General features: G+C 38.4%; 1 protein-coding gene across 2 annotated transcripts in view; it reads right to left on the bottom strand.

The window, feature by feature from the left end:
• The window catches only part of LOC127636311 (zinc finger FYVE domain-containing protein 16-like), a 36,359-nt gene extending 12,142 nt beyond the window's left edge, over positions 1 to 24,217 (bottom strand). The window contains exons 1-10 of one of the 2 annotated variants that reach the window (XM_052116771.1): positions 24,086 to 24,217; positions 22,662 to 22,764; positions 18,229 to 20,243; positions 15,232 to 15,328; positions 4,776 to 4,952; positions 4,139 to 4,278; positions 3,830 to 4,052; positions 3,302 to 3,424; positions 3,039 to 3,194; positions 883 to 1,107 (exon numbers count right to left, since the gene is read on the bottom strand). In XM_052116771.1, coding sequence (XP_051972731.1) covers positions 883 to 1,107; positions 3,039 to 3,194; positions 3,302 to 3,424; positions 3,830 to 4,052; positions 4,139 to 4,278; positions 4,776 to 4,952; positions 15,232 to 15,328; positions 18,229 to 20,243; positions 22,662 to 22,731 — 3,226 coding nt within the window. In that variant the 5' untranslated portion in view covers positions 22,732 to 22,764; positions 24,086 to 24,217. The remainder of the gene's footprint in view (positions 1 to 882; positions 1,108 to 3,038; positions 3,195 to 3,301; positions 3,425 to 3,829; positions 4,053 to 4,138; positions 4,279 to 4,775; positions 4,953 to 15,231; positions 15,329 to 18,228; positions 20,244 to 22,661; positions 22,765 to 24,085) is intronic. The other variant, XM_052116772.1, reaches the window with a different exon arrangement.
• Between the last annotated feature and the right edge of the window lie 1,679 nt (positions 24,218 to 25,896).

Here is a 25,896-nt window from a genome sequence, read left to right as displayed (position 1 = left end):
ATATTCACAAATGATTATGATTGGTCAATCTGGTCCATCTCTGCCTGCGCCGAGAAAAATAACATGTAGTACGTGACCACACACTTGTAAATGTTTGCTTCAGCAGTGGTCTGAATGACAACGGTGTGCAATAAGGAGCCGTTCACAAGCGCATTTGTCTATGACGTTTCTGAATTGTTTTTCTATGCAACTACGCATTAGACACACGTCTTCGGCCGTTGCAGCATGTCTTGTTTACGCAAATTATTTTAGTTGCGGTGACAGGTTAACAAGAACGTACATTTACACAAACGTATCTCTGGACACTTTCATTCTGATCGATTTATTGCATTGCATCTAGCTTTTTAAGCGCAAGAACACATTCAGTCTGAGTGGCCCCTCTAAGAAACTATAATATGCATTAAGTTAACTGTATAGTTAATAAAAGTTTTAGCTTGGACCATGGTAGTTTAGCGAGTTTTGCCGCTGACTACCACCCCTGGAGTCGTGAGTTTGAATCCAGGGCATGCTGAATGACTCCAGCCAGGTCTCCTAAGCAACCAAATTGGCCTGGTTGCTAGGGATAGTTCATAGGGATTCTCGCTTTCGGTAGGGTGTGTGGCGAGTTGTGCGTGGATGCGCGCTACGTCTCAGACATGGATTGACGGTCTCAGGATGCAACGGAGATTCGTCCTCCGCCAACCGGATTGAGGCGAGTCACTACGCCACCACGACGACTTGGCGCGTATTGGGAATTGAGTATTCCAAATTGGGGAGAAAAAAAACTTTATAGCTTTTTCCTTTTCTATGGAGGTTATACATATTAATTAAATGGGACAATACAAGCATTTCCATTGCAATGAAGGTTCTACTGAGGTTCTTCATGTTCTGACGAGGGCTCACCGTTGTATTGCGCCCCCATTGCAAGCAGCAGTCGAAGGGGAAACACTTTGGCCCAGGGCACTTCGAGCTTCTGAATCAGAACCCCACAGAGGAAAGAGACCTCTGGCAGAGCCAGACCATCCACCGGTTGGAAACTGGGAGAGAAGAACACCACGCCGCCGTGATCTTTACTGCCCAGAAAACTGTCAGTGAACGTCACATTGCTAAGGTGCTCGATGAATTTCCCTGTGGTGAAAAAAACAAAAAGACAAGCGCCACATTAAAACAACTAAACTACTTCATATCTAATGTTTTGTGATCTTGTTAAACAAATTGCAAGATTATCATCGAACATTTTTAGTTTTGTGGTGTCATTTGTTCAATTTATTATCAATGGGGTGATATCGTGAAAAACAAGATTTTTCTTGCTTACTTTAAATAAACATTTGATGTACTTTGTACTGGTGCAATCTCTTAGTACACACTCCTTAGTGTATCTTTAGCTATATAAATGGCCATGAAATACTAAATTCAAAATGTTTTTTTTGTATGAGAAACCTTGCCTAACATTACTATCAAGAAAATATGGGGAAAAAGTATAAAATTGCCATTTCCAGGTTTTGGAATGTGGAAGTAGACTATAGCAGAGTAAACAAACACCTATAATAGGAATGGGAGACTACAGCAAATATTATTTTAGGGAACAGCTGAATTTGTACAGATGCTTCAAAGTTAAATTCAAGGAATTTCAAGCACATTTTTATTTGTTTTCAAGGACTATGATCATGATGTCATTAAAACAAATTATTTTTGTTAATTTTAAGTAACAATATCTAATTCATTCATTGCATTTTTACAGTACAACATCTCTCAATGAGCATCTTTAACTACATGTTCTCACAGTAACGATTCTTGGTTCATTCATGATGGAATTGATGTAGTGTGCTCCCTTAAAACGCACTTTGCTTTTCAACAGAAAGCAGTAGTCCATATGATTCAAGTGCTGCGTTTCAAGTTTTCTAAATTCACAACAGATTTACGTTAGGAACTGACCCAAATTCCAAATGGGTCATTCTCAAAGGTAAACTTGAGTCTCATGTTTTGACACTAGAGAAAATATAGGATAAGGCCACTTAGAGGTTCCAGATGTTCCCTTCTGAAAAATAACAGACTGAAGACACAGAACAAAATGTATGGGATGTATTAGCCACACCTTGGTAGATGATATGGATTTAAGTGAGAACAAACTCAAATTCGGCAGTTGTATCTGCAGGACAACTCAGCTTGTTATCTCTGATAATAAAGTCCATCTTCTGACATCAAAACTCCAAGTCTTTGAGAGTGATTTTTCACAAAATATTAGTTAAAATGTGAATGAACAACTGCTGGGAAAAATCACTATATGCGCATTTCAGCAGCCTCTGAACTTTGGCCATAAAAATTATTTTCCACAACTTTTTGGTTTATAAAAAACAAACATAAAAAAGTGAAACATTCTTTATTATTTAAATTATTGAAATTATTTAAATTAATAATAATAATTTTGTTTTGCTTTTTTGTAGACTTGTTCGGCCTTGAACTAATGCTTGTATTAAAAATAAGTACAAAATAAATACAAATAACTTTCCATGTCATAGAAATAGTGTACCAGATGAAGGGGACAAGTATTTTTATCAGGCAATTGACCATTTCAAATAATCCTTCATTGATCAGCATTAAAATCTCATTTTACATCTCATATAATGTTTTCACTCTAGAATGTAATTTTTAATTAAAACTGATAGTTGCAAGGATTCATACTTGTTAAATCCACCACAGCAGTATCTATAAAATATTATATATTTTTTGGACCATTCTGAACAGCGCTGCCAAAAGTAACAAGTGCCGCGTGACAGCACAGTCCATGCATTGCCTTCAGCAGTGGTCTGGTGGCCTGTCGTTGCGTTTTTCCGAAAATACAAATACATTTCATTTATTAAATGATTTAAGCAACATATTTTAAGATTTTCTGTAATTGAAGAACTTTAAGCACCTCTAAGTAAAAATGGCTATTTTCAAAGGTTTTCCAGGAGTTACATTTGAAAAAGCTAAATTCAAGTACTTCAAGCACCTTGTCCGAACCTGTAGAGAGTCCATACAGCTTCTGTAAAAGACTATGTCAGTTTTGAATAACGTACCTTTCTGTGCATCCTGGTATATACTAACATACAGATTGACTACATCTTTAGGCAGACTGTTTTCTTCTGGGAGACACTCAATTATAAACACCAGTTCCTTCTGTCCAACTCCCTGAAGACCATTAGAACTCAAGCACCAGCACCTTTGCCCATAATCTACAACACCAACAAAAGAGACGAAGAGAGCAATGATGTTTGTCAAAGAACAGGTGGCATATCCTCTCATATTTGAACTATTTTCAGATGGTGATCTTAAAACATACATGTGACGAGCTTGATGTTCATCAGTAAATTGGCATTGAGCACAAAGGTCAAAGGTCGTGGGCCTCCCTCCTCCAATAGCAGCAATATCTGGCAAACAGCGGGACGTTCCTCAACTAATAAATCTGTGATGAAATCCAGAGAAAATCATTTATTATTAAGTGCCTTGGAAAGTAAAGCCTGCAGTCTGAATCGAATGCGATGAGATAAAAGGACAGAGTCCCACAAAATAATACAAAGACTTGGAAGATTTAGGATTACCCTTTCAATCTTTACCAACTCACATTGTTCCAAAACCGATATTACTTTTTATTCTTTCATGGAACATAAAAGGAGATGTTATCTGTTGTATGGAAATAAAGATGCAAAGAAAGTGATTGATTAGTGAGAATAACATTTAATGTCTAATGTCTCCTTTTGAGTTTCATGAAAGCAAAAAATGTTTTTGAATGATTTGGAACAGACTGAGGGTGAGTAAATGATGACAGAACTTGCATTTTAGGGTGAACTATCCCTTTAAATGTCCTCACCCCCATCTTCCTCCTCTCCTGTGGTAATGAGCAGTGGAGGTAGACCTTCATCATCCTCAGGCACCAGACTGACCCCTCTCTGCACACAGCTGCCCACCCCACAGAGCAGCGCGTAGTCCCACGGTCCCCTGATGGGCGGGCGTCTCACCTCAGCAGGACTGTCGTTACAGACCTGAGCACCCTCACCACCCTCGCCAGTCTCACCAGGGAATATAACATCAGTCTGAAAGGCAACAAATCAATGAATGACTTCAACAGTCTTTATCAGTTATCTTAAGCCGATTAGTAAAGAGGATTTATCCGGCTCACCCCCGGCGGATCTGGTGTAACTGGACTGGACTCCTGAGAGGATCTTCGGGTCTGTACAGAGAGTTTGGAGGTGTCCGCTACCTCACCGTTAGGTAAAATACCATCAGCAAACCACACATGCTTCTGTTCACGTGGAAAACCTACAAGAACAAATACAAAAACAGAAATGGCAGCTTCATCAAGATTACATTTAAAATGTTCCAAATAAAGTTTGCCTAAACTGTGACTTCATACATGCCTATGTTCACATAGTAACCCCCCTTCAAAAAATGAACGGAACCAGCTGAGGACCGTCCCAGAGAGCCCTATCCAGTTTTCCAATCTGTCTAGGAGAATGTTGTGGTCAACAGCATCAATGGCAGCACTGTGATCTAGTAATACCAACACTGATATTTTGACTGAATCACAAATTAGCCGAACACATTAAGTATCTTTAGGATCGCCGTCTCTGTGCTTTTGATGTCAAGTTTAAGGATGTGTTTATCTAAAACAGATTAAGCACAGTTTCTTGCTTGTATACAGTACAGATGGTATCCAAATTGGAATGCAGCCACCATTTCATTCATGAACTAATTATAGAAATTGAGGTCATTGGGACTGTCCTATAACTCTATGTTCTGACTTCTGCAGTGCGTACCGTCATTACCGGGGTGCTTGAGGACAGACACGGGGACCATGACGGTGGGTGGGGGAGAGTTCAGGGTTCCGGCAGCACGGGCCTGTTGCATGGGTGGTATGGTGGAACAGTACTCTGATGGGATGTTGGGATTGGGACTGGGCCCAGTGGGGCTCATCATCCTCTCATGGGCTTGAGCTGCACACAAACACAAAACAAGCATCAGCAATCACAATCAGTGGTGTCTACACAATTAGTTTAATGTGGTGAATGGAAGGTGGAGAAACTAGGAGGATGAGAGAAAGAAAACATAGATAAAGCAGTAGTCTTCACACCATCAAGAAAACAAAAATCTAAAATGGACCCTTTTTATTATTTTATATAATTTATACACAAAGCGAGCAACAGACAAGCCTGTGATTGGTTACAATGCACAACTGCTGATTTGACATTATAATGTATATCTCAGTGTAAATTAGGTAGCTCAGAAAAACTGCTTTTGTTCCCAATCATGTCAACTGTAACAAGAGTAAAATTTTGTGTCGATACAACAAAGCATTCAAAAGGTTATAGCATTACAAAAATAATTTGTTGTCCAAAAGCCTCTCCAAACAAATAAAACATACTTGTATATAAGAACTAATCACACATGCAAACACAACAATGACTAAAGGTTTGCATAGCATGCAGACATGATTTTAGTCATGAGATTACACAGAATGAGTTTCATTCTGTGCCATTTCAGTCATCATTAAGTCTGTCATGTACTTGGCGCCATCTCCTGGTGGCCATATGTAATTAGAGTGATTGACCACATGACTCTCTGCCCAAATACAGCCGTGGCCAAAAGTATTGGCAGTGACAATGTGTTTTCTGCTTCAGTTGTTGTGGTGTTGATTCGCATTGTTTCTAGATTATGGTGCAGAGTGATCAGATGCATTTTAAATAATTGTAAAAAGCGTCATTGGCCAAAAAAAATGAACCATAACAAAAACCCAAATTTCACTGTTTTTTGGCCCTGGCACAAAATGCCCAGCTAACATTATTTCACTGATCATATCAGCAGGACCTGGGAAAGTGTGAACGAGTACTAGTCAGGTGACATCACTATAATTATGGTTGTAAAATGGTTACCTCTAAAGAAAGACGTGCAGCCATCGTCGCTTTGCATCAAAACGGCCTCACAAGCAAGGAAATTGCTGCAAAAAATATTGCACCTGAAAGAACCATTTACCGGATCATCAAGAACTTCAAGGAGAGGTTCAACTGCAGTGAAGAAGGCTTCAGGACGTCCCAGAGTGTCCAGCAAGCGCCAGGACCGTCTCCTCCTGAGGAGTCAGCTACAGAATCATGTCACCACCAGTGCAGAGCTCAATATTGGCAGCAGGTTGGTGTGAGCGCATCTGGACACACAGGGAGGCGAAGACTTTTGGACAATGGCCTAGTGTCAAGAAGGGCTGCAAAGAAGCCACTTCTCTCCAAGAAAAGCATCAAGGACAGACTGAAATTCTGCAGGAAGTACAAGGATTGGACAGAAGACTGGTGCAAAGATATTTCTCTGATGAAGCCCCCTTCCAACTGTTTGGGACATCTGGAAAATTGATAGTCCAGAGAAGAAAAGGTGAATGCTACCATGAGTCCTGTGTCGTGCCAACAATGAAGCATCCCGAGACCATCCATGTGTGGGGTTGCTTTTCATCCAAGGGAGTGGGCTCTCTCACAATCCTGCACAAAAACACGGCCATGAATAAAGAATGGGATCAAAACGTCCTGCAAGAGCAACTTCTAACGACCCAGGAGCAATTTGGTGATGATCCATGCATTTTCCAGCATGATCGAGCACAATGTCACAAGGCAAGAGTGATAATGAAGTGGTTTGGAGATCATTACATTGACATTTTGGATCCGTGGCCAGGCAAATCCCTGGATCTTAATCCCATAGAGAACCTGTGGTGAATCCTCAAAGTCAAGTGGACAAGCAGAAGCCCACAAATTGCGATCAACTCCGAGCACTAATAAGGCAAGAATGGATCGCAATCAGGCAGGATTTGGCCCAGAAGCTGATATCCAGCATGCCAGAGTGAACTGCAGAGGTTATGAAGAGCAAGGGCCAACACTGTAAAATATTGAATCTTTGCATATAGAGTGTTTTTGCCAATAAAAGCCTTTAAAACTTATTAATTGCTTATCATTGTTTTCCAGTATACCATAGAAACATGTGAAAAAAATAATCTACAAATACTGAAGCCGCAAACTTTGCGAAACACAATTTAAGTCACTGCCAATATTTTTGGCCACGGCTATATTGAGTACTATCACCACTGGTTGGCGCATTCCATGATGCTACAGCATTTCTGATGACATCATCGGATACAGGACAGCTAACGGGTTTGTAGCCCGATAGCAAGATGATGCGTGCACATTGTGCTTCGTCTGGGTTATATAATGATCCATGAAAACGATTACTTTGTGTGTGGGCTTGTTTTAAAGATAATCGTCCTTCTCTAATGGTTTGGAATATTTTATGTTCCGTTTAATTTTCGTGAAGTTTTAAGCGAAGGCGCAGCATATACAGTCATAAGTCAAAAGTTTAGATACACCTATACAAACTAATTTTTCACAATTCCTGACATTTAATCATAGAAAACCTCGTAGGATCACTACTTCATTTTAAGAATGTTTAATGTCAGAATAATAGTAGAGAGAATGATTTATTTCGGCTTTTATTTCATTCACCACATTTCCAGTGGGTTAGAAGTTTACATACACTTTGTTAGTATTTGGTAACATTGCCTTTAAATTGTTTAACTTGGGTCAAATGTTTTAGGTATCCTTCCACAAGCTTCTAGCAATAAGTTGCTGGAATTTTGTCCCATTCCTCCAGACAGAACTGGTGTAACTAGAGTCAGGTCTGTAGGCCTCTCTGCTCGCACACGCTTTTCAGTTCTGTCCATCGGATTGAGGTCAGGGTTTTGTGATTGCCACTCCAATACCTTGACTTTGCTGTCCTTAAGCCATTTTGCCACAACTTGGAGGTATGCTTGGGGTCATTGTCCATTTGGAAGACCCATTTGTAACCCAGCTTTATCTTCCTGGTCTTGAGATGTTTCTATATCTACATAATTTTCCTTCCTCATGATGCCATCTATTTTGTGAATTGCACCAGTCCCTCCTGCACCAAAGCACCCCCACAACATGCTGATGCCACCCCCATGCTTCACGTTTGGGATCGTGTTCTTTGGCTTGCAAGCTTCACGCAAATATAACGATAGCAATTACGGCCAAACTGTTCAATTTTGTTTCATTAGACCGGTGGACAATGAAACAAGATCTTTGTCCCCATGTGCACTTGCAAACTGTAATCTGGCTTTTTTATGGTGGTTTTGGAGCACTGGCTTCTTCCTTGCTGGGCAGCCTTTCAGGTTGTCGATATAGGACTTGTTTTACTGTGGATATAGATACTTGTCTACCCGTTACCTCCAGCATCTTCACAAGGTCCTTTGCTGTTATTCTGGGATTGATTTGCACTTTTCGCACCAAACTACGTTCATCTCTAGGAGACAGAATGCGTCTCTTTCCTGAGCGGTATGATGGCTGGTCCCATGGTGTTTATACTTGTGTCCTATGGTTTGTACAGATGAACGTGGTAAGTTCAGGCATTTGGAAATCGCTCCCAATGATGAACCAGACTTGTGGAGGTCCACATTTCTTTTTCTGAGGTCATGGCTGATTTATTTTGATTTTCCCATGATGTCAAGCAAAGAGGCACAGAGTTTGATGGTAGGCCTTAAAATACATCCACAGGTACACCTTTAAATCAGTACACCTCCTATCAGACGCTAATTGTCTAAAGGCTTGACATAATTTTACAAGCTTCTAAAAGGCACAGTTAACTAAGTGTATGTAAACTTCTGACCCACTGGAATTGTGATATAATCAATTAAAAGTGAAACAATCAGTCTGTAAACAATTGTTGGAAAAATTACTTGTGTCATGCACAAAGTAGATGTTCTAAATTGCTTGCCAAAACTATAGTTTGCTAATATTAAGTCTGTGGAGTTGTTAAACTTCACTTGTAACATGTAGGACAAAGACGTGTACTTGGCTATTACTCGCAATATTTTTTTGTCTGTGAGAAAAACAAATAGGACGGTTGTATTCTACTTTGAGAGCTTTTCAGCAACATATGACACATGGCTATTTGATGGGTTTGATATTTTTATCCATTACAATAATATAATTTTTTTATAAATGATCAAAACGGAACATTTCAAAGCACTTGTTCAGTTCTGATCATATTGACTAGATACATTGTAAAGTATTGTAAAGCTTTAAAACAATACCCATTGTGTTGGTCAAGACTGTAGTTATTAATATTTTGCTAATTACTTTTTCTCAAGGGCCCTCTTAAAGGGTTAAGCTGGGACATTAGAAAGTATTTAAACATAAAAAGTAGTTACAAAATTCAGCTTTAATTGTGGCAGCTGTAATTGAGGCTAGTGGAACAAATAATAAAAATGATGATCCCAGAGAGTTGTTTATAAACCGAAGGGCAATCTGCCACCAAACTGAACTGAAGAAACAGGACGTCCAGTGCAAACTGCAGCTCAGTGTGCTGATACCTTCTCTAGTAGAGTCAGGCTTGATTTGCATTATATTGATTAAGATTCATAGACACTCATCGAACTGATTCCATTGGCACTGCATCGGACAAACGTAAACATGTCAGCTATCAGCACCAAACTGTAAATATGCTGCAATGTAAACAATGACTGTATTTTTATAGGTAAAAGACTGCAAAAATGCTACAGAAATATAACATTGATTAACGACTATAACTGTAAAATATACAGAATTTTTTTTTAATATATTTTCAAAGACAATACAGTAGTTTTTACAATAAAATGTTGTACAAATTAAATGATTTAGAAGTAAAAATTATGATTTCCCTGTATAATTAAATGGTAAAATTTTACATTGTTTAACAAGCGAGTATGTGTATTTTTTACATGTAAATTATTATAAAAATTAGTTAAAAAAAAAAACAATAAATCGGGCATTCCCACAATTCCCTGCATGACCCATCATATTTTATATGAATACTTATGCTTCTTATTTTAATATCAGCCGATAGTGGTCGACCGATAGTGGATTTTGCCGATACCGATAACTGAGGTGGGAAAAAAAAAAACAGGCTGATAACGGATTAAATCGCCCGATAGTTTTTAAAATGAATAATATTAATGAACATTCATAAATATGTAGAGCGGAGGAGGGCAGGGCAGGGCTGGAACAATGCACGCCTGGTCCCCAATCAGCCTGATGGGTGCGCACGAGGGATAAAGGCAGCCGGTGACGATGGTTCGAGAGAGAGAGAATTACAGGCAGCTGCTCTGTGCGTTTATGTTTGCGTGTTTTTGGTTCAGTTTTTCATTAAACTATTAGTTATATTTCTCGCCTCCTTTCAATTGAACCCCTTTACACTGGGGCCGAATCCCGGAAAGGAGGTGGCAAGAACCGGCTTGGAAATATAAATAATAGTTTAATGAAAAACTGAACCAAAAACAAACAAACAAACAAACAAACAAACATTCTCTCTCGAACCGTCATCTCCGGCTGCCTTTATCCCTTGCGCGCGCGCGCCCATCAGGTTGACTGGGGGACCAGGCCGTGCGTTGTTCCATCCCGGCCCCGCCCTCCAATATATAATTGTTGATTTTTGCCAATAACTGATCCAAAAGCAACCTTCAGTGCAGATTAATCGGGAAACTGATATTTAGGTTGAACTCTAGTTAAAATTAATAATAAAAACAAAAACTAGCTCGCATAATAAAGCTCCAAAATGTACAATTACACTTTTAAGGCATAGTTCAGCCTCAGTCACCATTCACAGTCAATGTCGTTGAAAAGAAAAGTGCAATGAAAGTGAATGGTGACTGAGGCTATCATTCTCCTTAACGTCATCTTCTGCATTCCATGGAAGAAAGTCATCCAAGTTTCAAACAACATGAAGTTGAGTACAAAATTACAGTATTGTCATTTTTGGGTGAACTATCCCTTTAAGTCCCAAGAGATTTCTCTTTGGTCCCGTGTTGTCCTAAACTTACCTCATCCCAACTTAACTCCAAGCTAAATTCTTTTTCAGCTTCATCACAGGTTTCACGTTAGTCTCCAAGGACCGTGTTAGTACATGCTGAGCAAAGGATGAAGTGTCGCCCATGCTGATACACAAGAGAGAGAGCACGCATGTGACAGAAGGATGGGGGACGGCCCAGTTCTTGCCTGTCCTGAAACGGGATCGTCATACGAATGTAACTGGCTCCAACTGAGCTCCTAATACAAGCTCTGTCCATCGAAGAGACGGACAAGGTTGTATTAAATGGCTGCCCCAGGCTGAGGGGGTGACGAAACCCTTGTCTCCTGAAATGCGTGACGAAGCAGGAGCCGTGTGTGTGTGTGTGTTTGTGTCTAACTCTATTTCTCAAACAGGGAGTGAGTAAGAGAGTGGATCACGAATACTGCACCAGGTGGGTCCAGTACCACCACCACCACACACACACACACACACACACACACACACACACACACACACACACAAACACAAACACACGCTCAAGGACATGCACCACTGCCCTGGCTCCACCCAGCCCTGCACCAAACCCTGCGAGAGCTGGCTGGTGACTCGCAGCTCTGACACACAGCTTTGTGACGAATGTCCTTTTTTTAATGTGCAAATAAACCTCTCGCTTGGCCACACACTGTGAGCAAACCTCTTTTTACAGAATATCCAGGACAAAAAAAATAATTATACAAAGCCTTGATCTTCATTCAGCCCTTGAAAAATAAGAGCTTCAGATGCTTAATCTGAAAAGGTTGGACATAAATAAAAAAAAAAATGGTAAAGGGTATCTCGGCTGCTTTATTTCAAAAGGTGCACAAGAGGTCCAAGAGTCCTAAATTTAACATAACAGTACATCCATCTAAGGACATCTGTGTCACCTTTGATTTAGGCTACTTTACAAATAAACATACTGAAAACTTGAGCATTGGGAGACATGATTGAGAAGGTATAAATCAAGTTTAAAAAGGACGGTTTAACAAAAAAAGGAAAATTGTCATCATTTACTCACACTCATGTAGTTTTGAAACATAACTGTCATTCTGTCATGGAACACAAAACTAGATATACATACATAAATAAAATAAGAGGAAAAGCCTTGAGCTCCAAAAAAACTCTATATTGGTATATGTAGCTTTGTTTGCCTTGTTTAAACTCGACAGATCTTGTACACTATATGCATTAATTGTATGAAATGAGCAGCTTTAGCAAAAAAAAATTATGTCATCTTTCATTTTTGCATGAATGATTCTGCACTAATATCAAAGAAAATAGCTGGACCAAAACTGCTGTAGGTTTTGATGGCATCACGTTAATCTCTTAAAGGAGTATTCCTGGTTCAATACAAGTCGGGCTTAATCGACAGCATTTGTGGCACAATGTTGATTACCACAAAAATTTATTTTGACTTAGCCCTCCTTTTCTTTAAAACAAATAAATAAAAACAAATTAAATAAAAAGCACAAATTTGAGTTACAGTGCGACACAATGGAAGTAATATGATTTTAGGGTGATAAAATAGCTTACAATAATAATAGCTTAGGAGTGTAAAAAAAAAACATATTGTATTGTACGATATGACTCACTATACAATACCACATGTATCGTACAATACATAAAACACATTATAATGTAATTAAAACCAATCAGCGCAATATTGAAAGCTGCGGGACAGTCTACTCCCTGGAGGCGCGAAAATTTGTCAAATTTGCCAAAAAAAGGTGTCATGTCCTGGTGCTACAATATATCAAATATGTCGTTTTATGTACGCCAACATCACCACACAAATTGGTGGATTTGTGAGGCACAAACAGCAGCAGTAATTTTGAGTGACATGGACAACAAAAAGCTCATAATTTATGAGTCATAACTATAAAAAAAAACTGCTTATTCAAAAAACAGAGTACGTAAGAAACCTGCGATTACATGACTTATATTAATCTGCTTTCGACTTCGAAATGTTAACGGTTTTGAGAACAACAATTGTGCACACGTTATAAGCTCTGCGTTGAACACAGAGTACCATGAGCCTCCACACGCTGCGAGTCTCCGTGGTGTCACGCACAGCGAGTCACGTGATAAGATGCGCGGAAAAGCCACTTATTAACATAGTCCTTAAAGATGCACTATGTAAGATTTTTTGGTTATAAATGAACAAATTGCCATTATTAAGTACATAAACAATCAGTGTTCAAAACAATGTCCTTATCTTCCCCCAATTAATTCCGGTAAGCCTATAAAAATAATTTGTATTATGAGCTGTTGGGTTGGATTTGGCGTGAAATCGCTGGCTTATGTCGTTCCTCTGTGTCATGATGTCATGTCCGTAAACACAAGAAGTGCCAGCTGTCACATGTTCTGGCTGAGGATGTGGTTCAGTTCAGTCAGTAACACTCATACAGTTTAGGACAGCATTGCTGCAGTCTGGATGGATGTTTATTTGTTATCCGTTTGGCAAAGTTGTTTACCTGCTATAATGCTTTGAATTGGATACAGTATGTTGTCTGGTGGGAGTAATGCTTTTATGAAACGAACATTACCCATGTGTTTTCCGATCATGATCCGTTGTCAGGGTAAGTTAAACGTACGATTTCTCTAATGGACTTCTTATAAGCTACATATTATTTATTTTTTTAAGTACATTTTAACCCCATTATTGCTCGTTTTATGTCTTATTAGGCCAACAGTTTAACTTGCTTTATCAACTGCTGTGTTCATTTTATCATTTTAGTCAGTTTTACAAAAATAATTTATTTTACTTGACATGCAAAATGGACAAAACATTTTGTAAAACTGTAACAGACGAAACTTTAATCGAATATTTTAAAAATATTGTTTTAAGTATTGAAACGGACTACCACACCTCGAGTCATGAGTTCGAAACCAGGGTGTGCTGAGTGACTCCAGTCAGGCTTCCTAAGCAAGGTTGCTAGGGAGGGTAGTGTCACATGGGGTACCTTCCTCGTGGTCGCTATAATGTGGTTCTCGCTCTCAGTGGTGCGTGTGGTGAGTTATGCGTGGATGCTGCTGAGAATAGCGTGAAGCCTCCACATGTGCCAAGTCTCAGCGGTAACGCGCTCAACAAGTCACGTGATAAGATGCGCGGATTGACGGGTTCAGACGCGGAGGCAACTGAGATTCGTCCTCCACCACCCGGATTGAGGAGTCACTATGCCCCCATGAGGACTTAGAACGCATTGGGAATTCCAAATTGGGGAGAAAAAATTATAATGAATATTCTGAAGTTTTAGCTACTTTTTAGAAGTTGGCCTACTGTACTCTGAAATCTTCATGCTTGAGACATTTTCTATGAAAGGATATTACATGGCGCGTAGCGTGTTTCTTATGGAAACAGTGCATTCAGAACACAAGTTATGGTTATTCTGACTAGCGCATCATTTAATTTATGTTCACCTGTTCAGTTGTTTCATTGTGCAGATGTAAGTTGTTCCATTAATGTTGTGGATATACATGTATTGATGTATAAATAGGATGCGTTTGAATGAGGTATCTACCCCGTTTTAAAGCGGTTCATTTTGCCGGTGTTAGCATGTTCAACTCGTGCAACTCAAGCGGATAAATGCCCAACACATTGGGATGTTTCTTCGGTTTATATCTTGCATGGTTAATATATAGCAGTATAATTTTTATCATCATATTTTCATCAACAGTATGCTTTAATAAAATCATTTAATATTCATGATGCGCTTTTTCCATCTCGACTTCTTTATTGTAATCAAAAAACCTTTCGTCAACAAACGTTTTAATCATTGATTTTGTTGACGAGATTAATAATGTAAAAATATTGGTTTTACATTGAACTCGAGTATCACTAGTTTAACCTCTTAAATTGAAAAGTATAACACAATACAAACATTAATAGTCAATAAAACACTTAAATAATCATATTAAAATAATCTTGTAACTGGTGGTGATTCAGGAGAGTCCACTGTTCTCTATGTAAAAGCACTTTGAGTTTAGTGTCAGTGCAATTCATTCATTCAACATATGTAAATAAGAGAGTTGTTTATCTTCATCGAAGCAAGTAATATTTAATTTTGAATCGTTTAATCATATAACATAATTATATCAACGTGAAAATAACACGTTATAACTCCGACTCTGAATATCTTCCAATCATGATCACACGGGCGATGTTCAGGTAACCTCAAATCATGAGATTCGTCCGCCAGAAGAGCAGTGTCGAAACACGACGGATGTAAAGTAGTCTTGCGCAGATTGCTTGCAATTTTACATTTCAACCACAGATGTCGCTAGAGAGCACAAAGTTACGTCGTGCAGCTTTCAGTAGCTTTTATTAAGACAGCGTACACTGAATTAAAGTGGTTTAGCACTCACCTCTCTGTATGGTAACATGGCAGGTGACACAAACTCTGGCCTCTTTCTCTAGATATTTCAGTCTGCATTTACGGTTACAGCAGCCTGCACAGTACACCTGCAAACCAGACCACATTATACACTGAGTAAACGCAGTACTTCATCTCTGCAAACAGCCATACACTCTCTAGTGTCCTTTAGCCCATTTAATTTATTGTCCCAGTATGTCTTAAGAGCAATTCAGTGCAGCAGTTCAAGTGGGAAACTAAACCAGCACTAAAAATACACCCTGCTGACCCAGCAAATCCAGCTCTATATTTAGCAACTCCAGAGCAGAATAAACTACACACCTACATAATGAAAACAAAAAGACTCCACACCAATAGATAAAATGAATACTTTTGCAGTCTCAGGAAGAGGACTACAGGTTAAGACTTTCCTGGTGTTATAAATCAATGTAAACACAACAGCAGGTCTTAGTTTCAAAATCACAGCAGCTGACTGCATGTTAATTTATTGATTCACACTGCGGTTATTTTCCATTCGCCTCAAAATTCAGGACAGACCCCCCTCCTATACAAAGTCACTTTCAAAATTGAAGTGATCTGGAACACATTACTAAGAAACTAAGTAAGGGATAATGTCCAGTCAGTCACTGTTTTACCCTGAAAGGGTTTATATTACAATAATGATTTCCCAATCTGTAGATTTCAACATGGGAAATAAATAAATAACGGGCATTAAATATTAACTTGAGTTTAAATTATTTTACTACGCAAGAAGAGAAAGCACAGAGCAATTTGACAGACATGAAACAAGCACAGCTATGTTTTTATGGAAATACTTGTCTGGGAACAGAATTCTGGAAAGTGGGATATTTATTATTGCATTTTTAATGATGAAATTGTGTGAAATGTTTTCAATTGAAATATTCACAGCTTAAATATACAACTATTTGAAATTGCATCCCCAAAAAATGCAAGCACCTTACATTACAAGGACTACATCACTTGTCTTGAATAATCTTATTTAGTACTTAAAACAATGTTTACTCAAATTAGCTAATATTTTGTTGTGTAAATTACAATTTTAAATGAAATGTACCCAAATTTGTCTGAATCAAATCAGGAAAACTGTAACAATATCCAACGGATACATTTTATTTATCATACATTTAAAATCTGATTCGATAAGCCACATTAAAAGCTAATGAAAAAATTACTTTTAAACATAGTGGCCAAAAACAAATAGGGCCACTGTTTTTGATTGCTCATATCTTAAAAATGCATAAAAGGCGTTTACGCGATTTTTGGCCAACTTCTACGACTTTTTTTAAACAACAAAAAGGCATCACTGTGATGACATTTTAAGCAACAATTTGATAAGAATAAATAAGTAAATTGTTTAGCTAAGTTTTCAATAGCAGCAAACTTACGTGCTTCTTAGCTAAACAATTTACTTATTTGCAGCTAAGTTTTGCTTACGATGCCATCAGTGATGTCATTTTGTGGTTTAGAAAAAGTCATAAAAGTATGCCAAAAATCGTGCAAACACCTTTTCGCATTTTTAAGAAATGAGCAATCAAACATGGTGGCCCCGGTTTTTCTTGGGCACCCTGCATATACGTCAATTTAATTCTATAAATTCTAAATTAACTATTAATTCTAAGTGGCCTGATGACCATAAACAACCTTCATCTATGTTAAAGGATTAGTTCACTCAAATTTTAATCCTCTCATGATTGACTCACCTTTAAGTCATCCCAGATGTGTGTTTTTCCTTCTACAGAACTGAAATGAAGATTTTTATAAGCACATTTCAGCTCTGTATGTCCATTCAATTAAAGTGAATGGGTGCCATGAGGCTTCTGGCTGTGTGATGGCTCAAAAGGCATATTTAGGCCACATAAAATTACTCCACATGAAGCCAGTGGATCAATGTGGCAGGGCGTAGGGCAGGGCCGGGTCATGATCATACACACCCGGTGCCTTATCAGGCTAATCAAGCCTCTGAGAGGAATAAAGGTCAACTGCGAAGGATTGTGCGGGAGAGAGAGATAGTTTACGGACATGACCATCATGTGTGTGTGTTTGTGTCTGTTTAAGTTTTATATTAAAAATATTATTTATATTGACAAGCCGGTTCTCGCCGCCTCCTTTCCATCGGACTACGTTACAATCAATTAATGTCTTCTGAAACAAATCGATAACAAAAATGTTTTAACTATAAATTGTTACTTCCTGCCAGAGCTGAGAAACTGTTTGAAATGGCCTAACTCTCGCATGACCTTCGTTCCTCTGTTGTATACAAAGCGCGCACTTCTCTTCTCACGTGAATGCGCCATCACGCTTGCGTCACGCGACAGCTCTGTAATGGGTTGACTGGAAGCAGGAAGCTTTCTTTAAAAGTTTTAATTATCTATTTATTTTTTACACAAACCTATCGATTTGCTTCAGAAGACATTCATTGATTGGAGTGTCAAACAGCTAGCAGCCTCATGGCACCATTTCACTTTAATTACATACAGAGATGAAATTTGCTAATAAAACTCAATATTTCAGTTATGTAGAAGGAAAAACACACATCTGGGATGGCTTAAAGGGGAGTCAATCATTAGAGGATTTTCATTTTTGGTTAAACTATTCCGTTAATGAACTACAATACTTGGCAGAAGTTTATTGTTATTACTATTAATACATCTATGTAATTCTATGCAAGCACCTTAATCTATATTATTTCTATTTTAAATTAAACAGTTAGGCTAATGAATAATATTACTTGGTGGAATAACTCTACTGTATTTATTAATATTAATATTTGTAATTTGTATTGAACATTGATATCTTTTATATCTCACTTTATAAACACAATGAACCACTTGTTATTTTATCACATTAAATGAGGTAAACATCCCTTAACCATGGTAAAATCAATGTAATGCACAGCCTAATACTGCTTAAGCATATTTCAGACAATACTGACTACTGACACTAAGAGTAAATTCAAAAACAGACTTACTTTTCCACATGCCCGGCAATGGTGTCTCCTCTTGGTGAAGGTAAACTTTTGCCCACAATTCATGCAGTTGGGAGCCTCAGAATCTGGGACCCATGGAGGTTGCTTTGATCCCAAACCATCTGCCTCATTTCCTGGCTGATCTAGAGAAGCTTCCCCATCCTCCAGTATCTCTCCAGGATAAGGCGGAGGTTCTGAGAGCTCGTCGTGACCATAACTGGCCTCATATTGCGGATGAGAGGGGTGATCAAAGTTATGTTCATCCTGGTTGGGGGTTGGGTGCACCATAGATGAAACTTGAGTCCCAGTCTCCGTCTCAGGGCTAATCGCTTCGGCTTCAGCTTGGCTGGTTTTGTGTCGTATGGTTTGATTGGACAACTGCTTTGGTCTTGCACCTCCATAATTTGACTCTTGGTTGGAGGAGCAATCGGACTGAATTGCAACAGGGTTGGTTATGCTTTCATGGCTAACTGTTTGTGTGGAGTCTGTTCTCAACGGACTACTGTCCTGAGAAGAAGAAATATTCGAGCCTTCACTCTCCTCTAAATATTGAAACGAACCATCACTCTCAGGTGAAGCAAACGTCTCTACTTTACAGCTCTGCAACTCCCCATGTAAAAAGGCATCTCCATCCACATCTCCATTATATTCTGAAAAACCATCATCTACAAATGTTTCTGTGGCCGTGTCGGAGTTGATTTTCACACCTTGACCCATTAAAAAGGCATCTAGTTCTTCGTCCGTTACCATCCTACTGGTCTGGTCACTTTCAGGAAGGTAATCGTTGGCGATTCCAAACTCGTATGAATAATTTGGGCTCTCTGAATAGGGAGAAGAATCTCTACAAGTTATTTTCTCTGTTGGGGATAAGGTGCGCTTAAAGTTTCTTTCAGGGTAATGACCCAAGACAGCAGTAGCCCCTTCAGAATTAGACATAATCTGGACCAGCTCAGGTTCATCTTCAGGTGATGAATCAGGCCTAAAGGTGGAGAATGGAGTTACAGGCTCTTCTAACGGAAGAATTAACCCTTCAGCCTCCTTAATGGCTGAGGTTTCTTCCGGTTCAGCCTCATCTTTGGTTTCAATCAATGTTGTCTCCTGAGGTTCTAAATATGCCACAAGAGACCCACACATAGATACGGCCATTGGCAAGCAGGACAGAGAAGGTTCCATCTCCAAGGGGGGACTTCCGGATGGATCTTCTGGATTTTTGACATCGTCATCTTCAGAAGGTTGTGTATCCATTGAGTCAGGCTGGAATGACACAGTATCATTGGTTGCTAAAATATCCTCGTCTGTAGTGTGAGAACCTGAATTACTAACAACTTCCTCATTCTCTAGACTGCATGGAGCACTGCTTGGAGCAATACTTGGGTCATCTGAGTTGGAGTCTTCAAGACAGGTACTTTGGATGTCTGTTTGTTTGTTTTCTAAAGGTATTGCATTAACTGAAGCATTCAGAGGTTCTGTAATCTTGTCTGAACCGGCTGGTAATATGACATCAAGCAAGCTAAAGGAACTTGGAGGAACCTCAAAGACATGTTTCCGTTCAACATGGTTGGACTTTGGAACATCATCTGAAAAAGATACAACTGGACTCTCAAAGTCCACTAGAAGTTCCTCATCAGTTTGTTTCTCAGTAACGTCCAGCTCTTTAAAGTCTTCATGACCATCAGCCTGCTGGAGCTTAGTAGATCCTGTATCGTTCACCAGGTCACACACAGGTTTCAAAGACCTGTCTGGACAAGGAGGTGCAGAACTTTTGAGACCTCTGCTGTCAACAGAGGACAGGAGGTCCACGCCTGTGAGCGGCCTTTCAATGGAGTAAGAATCATTTTGGTTTAAGGAGATACTTTGCGATGTTAATCCATAGTGTAGTGCATTGACATCTGGGAGTATTTGTGAGACTGTGTGTTGCTCTTGTTTGAAGATCTGAAGGCCGGCATGATGACCAGGGAAATGTGCGGAGTCCAGATATGAAGGACTTGCAAATGTGGCAGGCTTGTTATCAAGCTCCTCTGAAAACGAAGTATTAAAAACAATAGTAAAATACAGCAGTTATCAATACCTTAAACACAACAAATGAAAGAAATATATTTTACATGGCACTCTGGAATACTTTGTCCCAGGCAACTGATTTCCTAAATAGCTGTTCAAGGATTAATGTATCTGATGCACAAATTTTAAATCATGAGAAACAGCAGAATTCTCTGTGTGTGTAATATACACACACACACACACACACACACACACACACTTATTAGGAACACCTGTTCAATTTCTCATTAATGCAATTATCTAATCAACCAAATCACATGGCAGTTGCTTCAATGCATTTAGGGGTGTGGTCCTGGTCAAGACAATCTCCTGAACTCCAAACTGAATGTCAGAATGGGAAAGAAAGGTGATTTAAGCAATTTTGAGCGTGGCATGGTTGTTGGTGCCAGACGGGCCGGTCTGAGTATTTCACAATCTGCTCAGTTACTGGGATTTTCACGCACAACCATTTCTAGGGTTTACAAAGATGGTGTGAAAAGGGAAAAACATCCAGTATGCGGCAGTCCTGTGGGGGAAAATGCCTTGTTGATGCTAGAGGTCAGAGGAGAATGGGCCAACTGGGCCGACTGATTCAAGCTGATAGAAGAGCAACTTTTCCTGAAATAACCACTCGTTACAACCGAGGTATGCAGCAAAGCATTTGTGAAGCCACAACACGCACATCCTTGAGGCGGATGGGCTACAACAGCAGAAGACCCCACCGGGTACCACTCATCTCCACAACAAATAGGAAAAAGAGGCTACAATTTGCAAGAGCTCACCAAAATTGGACAGTTGAAGACTGGAAAAATGTTGCCTGGTCTGATGAGTCTCGATTTCTGTTGAGACATTCAGATGGTAGAGTCAAAATTTGGCGTAAACAGAATGAGAACATGGATCCATCATGCCTTGTTACCACTGTGCAGGCTGGTGGTGGTGGTGTAATGGTGTGGGGGATGTTTTCTTGGCACACTTTAGGCCCCTTAGTGCCAATTGGGCATCGTTTAAATGCCACGGCCTACCTGAGCTTTGTTTCTGACCATGTCCATCCCTTTATGGCCACCATGTACCCATCCTCTGATGGCTACTTCCAGCAGGATAATGCACCATGTCACAAGGCTCGAATAATTTCAAATTGGTTTCTTGAACATGACAATGAGTTCACTGTACTAAAATGGCCCCCACAGTCACCAGATCTCAACCCAATAGAGCATCTTTGGGATGTGGTGGAACAGGAGCTTCATGCCCTGGATGTGCATCCCACAAATCTCCATCAACTGCAAGATGCTATCCTATCAATATGGGCCAACATTTCTAAAGAATGCTTTCAGCACCTTGTTGAATCAATGCCACGTAGAATTAAGGCAGTTCTGAAGGCGAAAGGGGGTCAAACACAGTATTAGTATGTGTTCCTAATAATCCTTTAGGTGAGTGTGTATAATATATATATATATATATATTATTGAAGTGTGTCCAATATATACTTATATAAAAATGACTAAGGGTGTGTTCACTCTTGGCAGGTTCGGTTACATTAAAATGAACTCTGGTGCGATTGGTCTGTTAGTGCGGTTCATTTGAACAAGTGTGAACGCTGCCATCTGAACCTTGGTGCGCACCAAACAAACAAACTCTGGTGCGGTTCCATTGATATATGAACGCAACATTGACCACAGATGTCTAAATGGACCAAACACAGGAAGTAATTTGGCTAATACTGACCTCAAGCCCATTATAGTTTGGTACAGGCGTCGGAACCGCCATCAGCTGTCCTTGCAGCAGATCTTCATTCGTGTGCGCAACGGAGGAATTCCTGGTGCTGTTTTGACTCCTTTACACATTTTATTAGCTCTTCTTTTGTGTGTGTGTGTGTGTGTGATATATAATATTATATATATATAAACAAATCCAACTAGCGCATTTCGCACAGCAGCCAGCATTGTTTTGGATGTTCAGCAAGTTCCGTCATCGACAAAATATACATCATAAAAGCGGTCCAATCAGGACGTGACTTTTTCCTGATGGCTTTTGATTCGTATCTTTTGGTTCAGTGTTAAAATTGCCAGTGTGAACGCTAAGCAAACCAGGACTAACTGTATAATTTTCTTTTTTTGGTACAGACCAAGAGAACCGAACTACAAGTGCGAACACACCCTAAGACAAAGCCATAAATCTAATGACACCCATCTATAAATATATCACAACATGCCTGACATACATCACAAGATCATGAGTCTTGCATATATATTTAAGATTAAGAAACATTCTACATTAAGCAACTAGCATAAAAACCTAGAAACGTAAATACATTGTGAAATGAAATGATAAAGCATTCAACAATTTTCCGTTTATCTTTTTTTCTCCCAATTAGCAAAAAAACAAAAAAACAAATTTCCAACCTGCATTGAGTTCAAAGTCATCCAACAGCTTGTCCAGGTCACACACAGCAGCCTTAAAATAACTGTCCATCCTAGGGAGGAGTACGATACACCTCACTCACCCCTGCAAGAACATTTGGGGCAGTTGGGTCAAAACCACAAATTTAAAATAATCACATCCTACAATCACATTTAAAATATCTTTCTTATGAGGAATTAGTCTTGGCAGCTGCTGATATTGGACAGACATAAGAAAAATAAGACAGAAATAGATAGTAGCATCCTTAAATACTTACAAATAAGAAACAGGAAAAAGAGCAGTTAAAAAGACACAGAAGATCTGTGTTTTGTTCAGGTCATGTGGTATAACCCTGATAAACTAAATCATGATTCTTCAGTTAAGTTTGATTTACGGTCAATCCAACTATAATCAAGTATATTGCATTGACACCTTTGTCCACAAAATTAAAGTCATGTGGCGTGACCAACATCTGTTTAGCCATTTTGCTATTTATGTTGACAAAATCTATTGAGTGTGAAGATGGGGGGAAAAAACAATCGGTTATTTTGACATTTTTATAAAAAGGCACATTTTGTTCAGGTCATGAGATATAACCATTAGAAACTTTTTTTAATATTTCTGACTTAAAAATTAATTATAAAACAAATATACATGTTTTACCTTTGAAAATGTGTTTGAAAACTTAATGATCAAGTTGTTTATACTCCCTTGTCTTCAAGAAAAGGATTTTAATTCTTTTGATGTTTACACCACATGACATTTTTAAAGTCACTAAATATTTATTCATTTTTTGTAGAAAGTGCTAGAAAACGTTTTTTCAATAACGTATGAAACCAAACTGAACACAAAGAGTACATTTCTAAGAACACAAGTGTTTTAAAGATTAACACCTTAGACAACCTTATATGTCAATGACCCAAATACATGCACAATAAACAGAAATATAACACACAATGCAATAATGTAATTATTTTCAGCAGTTATTAATTAGCCTGTCTACTGTAGGATAGATCTGTCATGTGCTAATATAACATGTCTGTTAATCATTAATCTGAGTAAACTAGACAACGCTCATGTACTTACCATTTGTCATATGATTGCCAATAACAATCAAAATCTTAACATTATTTAAATAAGCTGAGCTGAAGGGTCACAAATTAGCCATTAGACCGTAGTTTACCTGATTATTTTGAACTTTGCTCACAAAAAAATGAAAGCCTTGCAAACCATTTTAACATACAATAATAACATTCTCTCATCGTCAAAACCGTGATTTATTATTTCCATAAAGTTGTATTAGCTCTTCGGCTATTATTAGCAATCTGCTAACTCGCTAGCTATTAGCGTCTAATCACACAAACACATAAATAAACCGCAGGAAACTGGAAAATTAATGTTAACATTATTCCGATTCATGAGCTACCTTAATATACGTCATAGTTCAGTCGTTGTCGATGAAATATTAAAGCAGCAAGCTTATGTTTTCTTTTTCCTCAGTAAATTCCACAGTTGTCTGCGCAAACGACCATTTCAACCTCTCTTAAAGGGGCCGCACCGCTCTCTTACTCTTAAAGGGGCCGCGCACTTATTTTTAGTTAATTGGAATGGGAAACCTATATTGACCATTAGGGGTCAATAAATTAGTGTTGTACTGTTGATCCCCAGTGGGCTATACAGTTTTGTCTATACCTAATTAAACAGAGACAGGTTCAGGCGATTTGTATGATTGTTTAGGATCAAAACACAAACTATATAGGATTATTTAATAAACAAATATACATTTGAAGGAAAAAAGGTTAAGAATAATACATATCTAAAACTATGATTATAAATCATACAGAATTGATGCATTTTCATACAAATACAGAACATTAATTATAAACACAAACAAATAAATAAGCAGAAATTGAGCATTTCCAACCCAGAAATGCAGAGAAAGTCCTTAATAATAGTTTTTCTAACAATAGATAGAAGCTATTTTATTACATAGTTAATTAGTGCCACGAGTAGGTGAAGGTTAAATAAAAAGACACTCTAGTTTGTGTTTCAGCATGACACAAATAAGCTGTGTTTAAAACTGTATTCCTACTCTTAAAGAGACAGTTCATCCAAAAATGAATTCTCTCATTACCCAATTCTTACTCTCATGCCAAACCATATGTGTATGACTTTCTTTCTTCTGCAGTTCTTCGTGTTCTGTAGGATGTGACCAAAACTTTGAAGCTCAAAAAAGAACAAAAATGCAGTATGAAAGTAATCCATAAGACTCCAGTGGTTAAATCCATGTCCTCTGAAGTGATCTAATTGATTTTAGATGAGAACAAACCAAAATGTTTCTAATTTTTCACTTTATATCTTGCCATTGCACTCTCTACGAACGATCATGATTTCATGCTTGATTACACTTCCTAGTCCTTGACGAATGTGTAGAGCACTAGATGGCGCTAGGAAGTGTGACTGAACTTGACATCATGATTAACAAGAGTTATAGTAAAACTCTTGTTACAAACAAGACTAAAAAAACAAATGATTAAAAAATGCTCAAGAAGACATGGATTAAAAGTCACAAGAATTACTTTTATGTTGCCTTTATCTCATTTTTTGAGCTTTTGGAATTCTGGTCACCAGTCACTTGATTTGTATGGACCTACAGAGCTGAAATATTCTTCTAAAAATATTTGTTTGTGTACTACAGAAGAAAGAAAGTTATACACATCTGGGATTGCATGAGGGTGAATAATTGATTTATCCGCATCATCTGATTAAATGTGATTAAGCAAGGACAGAAATTTAGGGTGGCTCAGGGCAAAAAATGCCACCAAAATAACAAAAAAAGCCCCTTGAAATTCAAAATGCCCTTAATTAACTAATGAATGAATTCTATTTTTAATTTGTAACACCTTAATTAGTTCTTAATGTTCTATAGTTATACATTTTATGGCAACTGATGTTCATTTTATTTTTAGGGTTAAAGGTCATAACTTCTTAATAAAGTATTTGGCATAACGGATGAGGCACAGTTTGTTTAAAATGGTAAAAAAAAATATGCCCAACAAAAAACATAATCAAGAGGGTTTATTACAGTTATATTGTTCATTTCTGATACTGGCATAAAGAATATTTTGAATTGCTCTTTGATTTTGTGTACCATTTGTATATCTGTACAAGTAAGACTGGCGCCAACGGGAAGAGAAAGAGATAATGACTTTCAGTTGACATGTAAATAAAGTTTCA

The sequence above is a fragment of the Xyrauchen texanus genome, chromosome 44, assembly GCF_025860055.1.
Source record: "Xyrauchen texanus isolate HMW12.3.18 chromosome 44, RBS_HiC_50CHRs, whole genome shotgun sequence".
Classification (NCBI taxonomy): domain Eukaryota; kingdom Metazoa; phylum Chordata; class Actinopteri; order Cypriniformes; family Catostomidae; genus Xyrauchen; species Xyrauchen texanus.
The sequence above is the reverse complement of the archived record's forward strand: the minus strand, read 5'-3'. Positions and strand labels throughout refer to the sequence as shown.